The sequence below is a fragment of the Limulus polyphemus genome, unplaced genomic scaffold (assembly GCF_000517525.1).
Source record: "Limulus polyphemus unplaced genomic scaffold, Limulus_polyphemus-2.1.2 Scaffold1509, whole genome shotgun sequence".
In the NCBI taxonomy this organism is placed as follows: Eukaryota; Metazoa; Arthropoda; class Merostomata; order Xiphosura; family Limulidae; genus Limulus; species Limulus polyphemus.
The window spans coordinates 234,172-244,977 of NW_013667119.1; the positions used below are offsets into that span (position 1 = coordinate 234,172).

Sequence of the window (10,806 nt, forward strand, 5' to 3'; positions counted from 1 at the left end):
ATTAATTGCGTCACGTTGTCACGTCAGGTATAATGGTCAATGTACAAGAATACATATATAAAGATATAGGGAGCTAATTTGATTTCCAAGAAAAAAAACGAACATGGAGATGATAACTATGAGAAATACTTTATGATGAGTAAGTGATTCACTGTGCTGACACAAGGGTTTTATCTAGGTTAAACTTAATATTATTACATTTCCTTCATGAAATTTATATAAAGGTGACAGTCTGGCCCATTGGTAGTGAAAAAACGAATTCCTAGTTGGCAACAAAATATTTGTCTACTATGGGTCATGTAGTTAGGAATAAAAAACACCACAAGGCAAAGAAAAATTTATGCTGATCACAGCTATTATTCATTTATGTTAAATTTTACATCAGTTAACATATTCATATAATTAGACTAACAACAAATTATTTATTATTTGAGTTTATGAATTAGTCATTTTAGCATGTTTGTTTCTTGGATTTTGCACAAAACTAAATCCAGGCTGTCTGCATAATCCATCCCAAATTTGAGGTGACAGATTAACGGGAAGGAAGCTGGTCATCACCACCCACTACCAACTGTTGTCGTACCATGTAGTAGGAATTGACCACCACACATATTTTACCCATGGCCCTAAATGCTGGGGGCAATCTTTATATTTTTTTGCAATTACAGGTCACGAACCATGGAATCTCAGATACATAGAATGGTGCACTACCTGCCAGGTTCAACTCAGCCTATTCATGTTAAAATATAACTTATGGAAAATTAATCAAATACATGTATATATCCCACCTTTGTATAGATCAAATAATCACAGTGAAAATAAGTTGCAAGAAGTGTTTTACCAAACATGTCGAAAGTAATTATCTAGACAAGCAGTACAGAACTATCACAAATGTTGTTTTAATAACACAACATCTGTTTTGTAGAAAATAAAAATCAGTCATCTTCACCCACTAGTAACATACATCTGCTCATTACATCTTTAAATTACCTTTATTTAATGATTTATTGGTTACAATGAAATGCCACAAAAAAAGGAAATCCTAAGTCACTTTTAAGATCTTTTCATTTGTCCTTCAGTGAGACATTGCTAAAATCCTGGGTTGGATTCCTGTTGGTGGACACAGGAGATAGAATAATGTGGCTTTGTTATAAAAAACAAGTACAAATAAAAATCTGTTCACTTAATAAGATTAATTATGAAAAACAAAAAAAGATAAATAAACTCAGTATTCACACTCACATACTTACCTACATTTTTTTTTAAAACTGCAAATATATTTAATTTGCAATAACATAGTTACACTAATATGAAAGATCTTACAGGACAAAATCAGCATGACAATCTTAAAACAACATACTGTTATTGCAGTAGTAAAAAACATAGTATGTAACTGTTCCATTAATCCATGTTTCTAACAGTGGTTTATTTATCTTTTCTGGAAGAAATAATTATAATGTTGTCAGGATTATTACAATTTTGCTCATAACCTACATCACAAGATTTTGAGTTGTACAATTAATTATCTGTAGTTAGATTATTCACTTTTGATCATTTCTTAATCTTGAAAAAAAAAGTAACACACACTATAAATTATAATTGACTGTTATACACCTTGAAATAAATCTTTACATAACTGAATAGTAATTTTCATCTGGATGTAATTACGTAAATTACCTATGAACAACCTTAACTGCAATACTGAAAATTATTATTCATCACAAAATATTTTAACACTTCAAATGTATTTTTTACAGTTCAAAGAAATATTTTAATCATTTTTATTTTCTGCAGAAAAGCTTTTGTACAATTAAAAGACAGTTTTAATATAAGTAAGATCTACAGAAGCATTGAAATTAACTTAATGATATGAAAAAAAGCACCTTTATTTCTGAATCCAGTTGTTCCAGTGCTGCACTACTCCCATAATAAGGACAACCATAAACACCACAAGGATATAATTTTTAGGTTGAAGTTTCAACCTACACCTTTTTTTTTAAGTTAACAGTTTATATGACTGACTACATAAACTAAATAAAGCATATCCATTTGAAAATTAGCTGTGGAAAGTTGGTTTGTCATGATTATCAGTAAGTCCATAATTATGTAAATATTCTTTCCTATTTATGGAATTTATATATAAATATTTGTAAGTGAAGAACAAAACAAATCAAGCATTTCTAACACATGCTTGTTATAAATTTAAGATATTAAATGCAGTTTAGTACAAGGGTTTGTAAGTTATGTTCATTACACTGCTCAAAATAATTAAGAAAGAAGAATGCGAGTGAGCATCAGTGTAAAAAGCATGTTAGTAGTATTAACATTAGTTGACAAATGTAAGTGGTGTACGATGGTGAATACTGTTCATCTTTCAGTGGTGAGTAGTTCATGCATTACAGATAAACCTCTATTTATAAGGCTTGCAAATGAATTTTCCTTTGTGCTCAGATATTGACAGACTTTTATAAGCATTATATGGATGAGACTGAAGTTGCATGAGGTGTGCAGATGCTGCATGATTAATGTAGCCCCCTAGTGAAGTAGCAAAATTTTGGAGACATTATTTAATTAGCTGATAATACAAGGAACCCTGTAAAAGCCTACTTCATATGTGTAGCATCCTTCAAAATCCTGATCCTCGTCAACTGATTAAGTCACAGAACCCTTTTAATGCTTTAAAATCTTTAAATAACAAGTTGAGATACCAAGAAAAAGATCAGTCTCCATCTCTCTATGATGCAAACAAGAGAAGTAGTGTGAAAAAGTGTTAGATTATACAAGACTATATAGTATAAGAGTTATTATTTAGTTCATTTAGTGATCTGATTATCTAAGGATTATTTAGTATTCATAACAAGTATGTTAAAAATAATTATATTAAAGGTAATAGTTATGACAAATTTTGTTATATCACTATGTAAACGTCATATATTGTGTATGTGTAGTTCATTTGTTGTAACTTGACATCACACTACTCGAGCCTTCTGTATTTTTCTTGTTGCCTTAAGTGAGTATTGTTACATCATAGCATCTCATAGTTTGTAGAAAATTCTATGCTTCAGGTGGGCAAGGTATATATAAGTGAACATAAGTCAGCGAAAGTGAAGTTAGACTGCATGATTGTTAGTTTAGCCATAATGGGCAATATTTAAAGTGACTTTCACAGCGGTATTGTAATAACAGAGATAAGATAGAATAATCTATTAATAAATAATACTTCTACCAACCATATTTAAAACCTTGCCTTTACTTCCTGATATGGATGTATTTCAAAGAGATAAGGATGTGAGAATTTATTTGTAAGTAACACCTTCCTCAGGGTTTTACCAACCATACTTAGTATCTTGATTTTAGTTCCTGATAAGTAAGTACATGAAGTAGACTTCTCTAGTGGAACATAAGTACTTTCATGAACATACAATGCTACAGTGGACACAGAGTGTACAAAAACAGTCCCTTGTTTCCTTTAATATTATATGGTATGTTACAAAGCTACACTGTGGTCTATCTGCATTGTGTCACTACTGGTATCAAAACACAATTTGTAACATTGTAAGCCCTCATATTAACTGCTGAGGTACAGAGGTTGCACAAATATAAATTTCTCTCCAATGTGTCTTTTTTTATGTTGTTTTAAGTTACTATTTTCTACAAAATGCTTTCCACAAATTGCACAACTGTAAGGTTTCCCCCCAGTGTGTGTTCTTAAATGACTTTTTAATTCAGCCTTTGACACAAATTGTTTTCCACAAACTTCACAACTGTATGGTTTCTCCCCAGTGTGTCTCTTTGATGTTTATGTAGGTAATCCTTTGTCCTAAAGTGTTTTCCACACACTGCACAACTGTAAGGTTTCTTCCGTGTGTGTGTTCTTTGATGTATTTTTATATCATAGTTTCTTAGAAATTGTTTTTCACAAACTTCACAACTGTAAGAGTTCTCCCCAGTGTGTAATCTTTGATGTAATTTTAAGTAATAGCTTGATACAAATTGTTTTTCAAAAACTGCACAACTGTAAGGTTTCTCCTGTGTGTGTTCTTTGATGTATTTTTATATCATAGTTTCTTAGAAATTGTTTTTCACAAACTTCACAACTGTAAGGGTTCTCCTTAGTGTGTATTCTTTGATGTAATTATAAGTAATAGCTTGATACAAATTGTTTTTCACAAACTGTACAACTGTGAGGTTTCTCCCCAGAGTGCATCCTTTGATGTAATTTTAAGTAATTGCTTGATACAAATTATTTTCTACAAACTCCACAACTTTAAGGTTTCTCCCCAGCATGTATCCTTTGATGTAATTTTAAGTAACTGCTTGATACAAATTGTTTTTCACAAACTTCACAACTGTATGGTTTCTCCCCAGTGTGTGTTCTTTGATGTCTTTTTCTATCACAGTTTGTTTGAAATTGTTTTCCACAAATTAGACAACTGTAAGGTTTCTCCCCAGTGTGTATTTTTAGATGATTTTGTAATACACCCTTTGATATAAATTGTTTTCCACAAACTTCACAACTGTATGGTTTCTCCCCAGTGTGTGTTCTTTGATGTATTTTTATATCATAGTTTCTAAGAAATTGTTTTCCACAAATTTCACAACTGTATGGTTTGTCCCCAGTGTGTGTTCTTTGATGTATTTTTATACCATAGTTTCTAAGAAATTGTTTTCCACAAATTTCACAACTGTATGGTTTCTCCCCAGTGTGTATTCTTTGATGTATTTTTAAGTAACTGCTTGATACAAATTGTTTTTCACAAATTGCACAACTGTAAGGGTTCTCCCCAGTGTGTATTCTTTGATGTAATTTTAAGTAATTGCCTGATACAAATTGTTTTTCACAAACTGCGCAACTGTAAGGTTTCTTTCCAGTGTGTATCGTTAGATGATTTTGTAATACACCTTTTGATATAAATTGTTTTCCACAAACTTCACACCTGTAAGGTTTCTCTCCAGTGTGTGTTCTCTGATGTATTTTTACACCACAGTTTCTTAGAAATTGTTTTCCACAAATTGCACAACTGTATGGTTTATCCCCAGTGTGTATTTTTTGATGTAATTTTAAGTAACTGCTCGATACAAATTGTTTTTCACAAATTGCACAACTGTAAGGGTTCTCCCCAGTGTGTATTCTTTGATGTAATTTTAAGTAATAGCTTGATACAAATTGTTTTTCACAAACTGCACAACTGTAAGGGTTCTCCTCAGTGTGTATTTTTTGATGTAATTTTAAGTAACTGCTCGATACAAATTGTTTTTCACAAAGTGTACAACTGTAAGGTTTCTCCCTAGTGTGTATTCTTTGATGTAATTTTAAGTAATTGCTAGATACAAATTGTTTTTCACAAACTGTACAACTGTAAGGTTTCTCCCCATAGTGTATATTTTGATGGTTTTTTAAGTTACCCTTTGTTCTAAATTGTTTTTCACAAACTATACAACTATATGGTTTCTTCCCAGTATGTATTATTTGATGTGATTTTAAGTTACTGCTTGATCCAAATAGTTTTCCACAAACTCCACAACTATAAGGTTTCTCCCCAGTGTGATTTCTTTCATGTTGTTCTAAAGGACTATTTCTCTCAAAATGTTTTCCATTCACTGCAAAATGATACGGTTTCTCTCCAGATTGAATCCTCTGTTCTTGTGTTAGGTTATCCAATGTTCCATATTCTTTTCCACTGATTACACAACTGTATGTTTTACCATTACACTGAGGTATACTAAATTTGTTTAGGTTATTTCCATTTAAAGTTGATTCTTCATATATACCACTGTTTAGTTTTGGGGAATTTCTAACTTCTATAAAGTAATCTTCTTGTTTTATAACATGATTACCAGGACACTGACTCCCACAGCAGGTCTTCATATCTAAAATAGATACAAATGATGCCTCATCATAGTTAATAACATCTTTGATGAACTTCTAAATATATTTAATGTTCTGATATGATCAATACCAAAACGAAAATATTAAAGCTAAAAACTAATTAAGATGCAGTTTTCATAGGTTCACACTTTATAGAAACTTTTATAACTGTGTCAGAATAGCATTAAAAACAAACTGTAGATAACATTACATTTTCAAAAGAGGTTTTATTAGATAAATTAAGATCACCTGAAGAAATATGATAGTACAGTGTCACAACATCCAACATACTTTTAGCTAATACCTTTATGGATTAACTTTTGGAAATAATTTCTAACTTGAAGTGATTAATTATCATCAAATCTTCTAATGATTTGTCTACTTAAACATGTTAATTAACAATGATAATTTAAACATTTTGTTCAAAAGTTCTATATGCAAGTTATAAATAAATATTTATTGTCATGTTATAAAAAAACTGTTTAGTTTAGATGTTATTGATTAATTTATTTTTGTGAGTGAGTGTTATATTATTGTTTTGTTTTTGATGTATTAAGGGTTAAAAGCAGATGAATATAGGAAGTTTTGTTAATAATTGATTGGGGTTAAGACTATCAAACATTGCGTGCAATACACTGACATTGAGAATATAGAAGGACAGATGATTATGTGATAAACATATAAATAGTGTTAGATGAGTAGAAATAGCAGGACAGACAGAAAAGAGTAAAGTTACAGGCAAGGAAAAGTTTGGCGTGAAGTTAAATGCTGTAAAAGTGATATGCCTAATGATTAACATATGCCTAACTTTTAATATGTTAAGAGTAAGACTAACAGAAGATAAGAAGAATAATTTATTCTATCAAAGCATGGTTCTAAAGTAATTGAATCTGCCTGAGTGTTCTTTGACAAAAGGAACAAAAGATATCTCAAAGGAAGAAGATCAAAAGATTATAGTAGCTCGTGCCATAATTGTAAGTGAACCACACACAGAAAACTAGTGCAATAGTAATAGAGAAGATAGTTTGGCTTCTCAACTGAAATTCTAAAGCAATATATTCCTATAATCACAGTAGCAAGAATAATTTATTGTACATATGTTTAACTTGTTCTGAATATATATATATTATTTTTAAAACAAGACGTGCGTGCCGTTCATTTGTTGTTGAATTTATCACCTACATGTTGCAGACACGTACTGTAGAAGAATCCTAAGACTAACAAGAACACAGTATATATATTTATACTATTAAGAATGAAAGTAAAAGCCTTTTATTTTGACAACTAGCGAAAGAATTATACTTCTAAATTCTGACATTTATAAATGCCAAGATTTAGACAATACTAAAATATTTATCGATATATATATATGACTTTTTTTTTAATCAAGTTTAGGTATGATCCTGTGATTAAAAGCTATTTGATTACTGTCTTTGGTATCATTCAAATTCTAGATTCTATAGTGTTAGTAGTGTTCAGCAAGTCACATTTATGGAAATTATATATTCTCTGTACATGTTGAAATTAATCTATGGAAATGGGTTCCAGCCATTAGTCAAAAAGTTTATACATGAAGAACCAGAAAGATAGACACTGGTCAGTTTTAGTTTCTCTCCGTTTGATTTTATAGAAACAGTTACTGTTCTCCTTATTCACGTTAAAGGTTTTGTTGTCATTTTATCACTTCAAAACATCTCACACAAAAAAATTTCCAAGTAGAACTAAAAAAACAAAAAGACACTAAATTTAAATCTATACATTTCAAATTAATCCTGTCTTATTTGGTTTAATAACTTTTAAAAATTACCAAGATTTTACCAATGTTTTAAGCCAGTGTCAATGCACTGAAGTTTTAGATATTTATACTTACCAGATGTACTTTCTAACACAGATTCAATTTCTTCTTGAAATTCAGTTTTAGTTTTCACATTCATATCATTATAACTTGAAGTATCCAGATCATGATCATTGCTGTCACTGAACTTTGAAATAATATCACCTAACTGATCACCAAACTGTTCTGTTTTCTCTTGGACAAATGTGTTCTGAAATCAAACAACATATTTAAAAGGTCAATAAAAATAACAGTTAGTGTTATCATTACACATTGTCTCCACAGTTAATTAGATTAAAACATGACAATATAATTAATAAACCTAATACTTCAAACTTAGTTATAAAGACTGAGGGTAGTGTGTCGTGTGACCAAAACAACCTGCAGGAAATACTTTGTGTTATTTACAGGAGTGAAAGTTTAGCTATTTTCCACCTTCTGTAGCTTGGACTGTGGTAATTCAAACTATCACATATTTTCAGTGAATGTGCTCTTCTGTACCCTTATTTCATATACCAAATTTCAAGACAATTCATTAAGAAATAAACAAGATATAAAACTTCCAATTTGGATTGAATTTCCTTTTTTTCCCCATCACCAAGAAAGTATGGAAACTTTATTTGATAGAAAATCATACTTAACTTTCATAGATGTTTTTTCAAATTTGATACACAGAAAGATATTTACAACCTACAAATAGATGTCAAATTTGGTTTAACATAAGCCACATTTGCAAAGTTATTCAACAAAAACCACTCAATTTTTACCAAAAAGTCATATGAGCTATCAGTTTAACAATTTCACCTAACAGTAAAGGAGGAATGTTTTTAAGTTTTCAGTTAGTCAGATTAAAGCCGGATGATTTAGAGCAGCAAAACTATAGTGTGAAACCGTGTGCAGATACATAATTATTGGTTAGGCCAAGCAAACTAGATTAACAGTTTCTAGCTCAGATTTTTCAAATAATAATATAGGTGGATGGTTATTATTCACTGCCAACTTTTAAGCACAAATTTTCCAAATTAAAGAGTGTCATGTGATATTATCTTAGCCAATTAATACCAGTCGGTTCATGGAGGACAGTAGACTTCATACAAGTAAAAAGAAACCGTTAATGAATCAAACTGATAATTGTACCCACCCAGTTCTCTTGATCCTTCTATCTAAAATGGTCATTTTGATATAGTGGAACTGTCAAGGTTTCATTTGTTTGACATTAAGACAGTGGTTAGTTCTTAACATCCTGTGTGTATCTTCTTACTGGAGATGTTCCTGAGACTTGCCATCATTTGGCTGTTGTCTTTCTACATGAAAGACAGGTTGTATGATGGATGGGTTCATGGGCCTGTGCTCTATGGTTTAGAAATATGATTAACAGTTTGATGTAATCACCTGCATGCACTGGATACAGTCGTATCAAGCATTATTATTTATGGTTTTTTTTATCTTAATTTAGAGTACTTAAGATATCCACAAAAAACATGCACCAAGAAGTCATACAAGGGGACATGTCAAACTCTATAATCGTCTCCTTTCTTTCACAGATCTTCTCACAAAAACTTGTGGGTTAAAATGTATATAAATGTTTGTTACAAGAAAGTTCTGTGTAGATGTTAAAAAAATTCCAATTCACTAACTACTCAAGGAAGTAATAAATCAATGTATTTTCTTCTTATTTCAAAAGATTCATAACTTTCTATGTTAATGTTATTAACGCAGTAATCAACATCTATATTTTTGTTTGTGTTAAGTCTGTCTCTGTCTGCTTGTTTCTCAAGTACACTTTCAGTTAGCAGGTGATGGCTAGTTACATATTTTACATTGGAAAACAAAAAATCAAATTTTTTTGTATAAACCTGTTCCTCGAATAATAAACTATGATTGTGTCATAACAAGTTATTTAAATAATTAAGGTAATTTAGTTTATCAGTGAAGAAAAAGGGACATAGAAGTAAGTGTATATATATATATATAAGGAAGCATTTTCAAAAATTGGAAAGAGATAGGCAGGGGCCACTGTGTTTGATTCAGTACATAACTGATATCTTACCAACTAGGAAATATAAGAGGTTCTTATTTTATATACTAGCTTGTCAACATTGGTAGTATGAGCCACATATTCTCTTGAATAACACAACTGTAAAAGTTTAATCTAAAAATTACCTCAGTTGTCGCTGTACCTCCATAACAGATATCTTCTTTCTCCTCTTTTAATGTACGAAACTTCAATGTGGTGTGTGGAGATCTTTCTTCCATGTAATCAGCTTTTCCTGTAGCTAGAAATACCAACAATTTGGATTACTTTATAACAAGACACAATATAACTTATGCATCAATAAATCATAATCAAAATCTGTACAATATTTTTTAACTGATCTGGCCCCTTGAATAATTTCATACATAATATGCTGGTCCACAGAAAAGTATCAACTTTCAACAAAGGGCAGGTTCTTAAAATACACCTGGGCTGCCAAGCACATGGTTAATTGTAGTCCCAAATCGTGTCTAAATAGGTAGACAGAGTCAGAGACCAAAGTATTTTATATAAAGATGTAAGAAGACAGTTGTCAATGGAGAAGAATAGTTATTCAGTACAATACATATACTTTTCGAGTTGAACTATACACTATCCAAAACTGACAAGTCAAACAAGCAACCGAGTCACCAGAGTCTCGTGCTACAAGAGAGATCATGCAGATTTTGTTTTTGAAACAATTTACTGTATTTTTCAGTGTATAAGATGCACTTTTTACCCCAAAATTTGATGTCAAAATCTGCTTGCGTCCTATACACCAAAGGTATGAATAATATATATGTATATATACAATATACACAAGCCATGTGTAAATATGTTTAAATAGCCATTCACAGTTTAGTTCAATTGAATGTGTTATTTATAACAATAGTAGTTTTTTTCTTTTAAAACATAACTATTTATAATGTTCCATAAATAATAACAAAATAAATTACAATGAAAGCAATGAAGTTTTTGTAGGTTTTGAACCAAACTAAATAACAGTAAACCTTTTTTTTTATTTACGGTGTTTTCTTATTTTGTATGTTTTGTAGCTCTTTTGTTGTTTAGTAACAATATATATACTAA

The 10,806-nt window shown here is 30.6% G+C and overlaps 2 protein-coding genes across 7 annotated transcripts in view; both read right to left on the minus strand.

The window, feature by feature from the left end:
- LOC106463885 (gastrula zinc finger protein XlCGF57.1-like) overlaps positions 1–10,806 on the minus strand; it is a 120,018-nt gene that overhangs the window by 84,768 nt on the left and 24,444 nt on the right. The gene's annotated exons all lie outside the window — the stretch shown is intronic.
- The window catches only part of LOC106463888 (zinc finger protein 883-like), a 14,936-nt gene continuing 8,036 nt past the window's right edge, over positions 3,907–10,806 (minus strand). For all 3 annotated transcript variants that reach the window (XM_022391523.1, XM_022391521.1, XM_022391522.1), the window contains exons 3-6: positions 9,867–9,979; positions 7,740–7,914; positions 5,242–5,871; positions 3,907–4,821 (exon numbers count right to left, since the gene is read on the minus strand). In XM_022391523.1, coding sequence (XP_022247231.1) covers positions 4,268–4,821; positions 5,242–5,871; positions 7,740–7,914; positions 9,867–9,979 — 1,472 coding nt within the window. In that variant the 3' untranslated portion in view covers positions 3,907–4,267. The remainder of the gene's footprint in view (positions 4,822–5,241; positions 5,872–7,739; positions 7,915–9,866; positions 9,980–10,806) is intronic.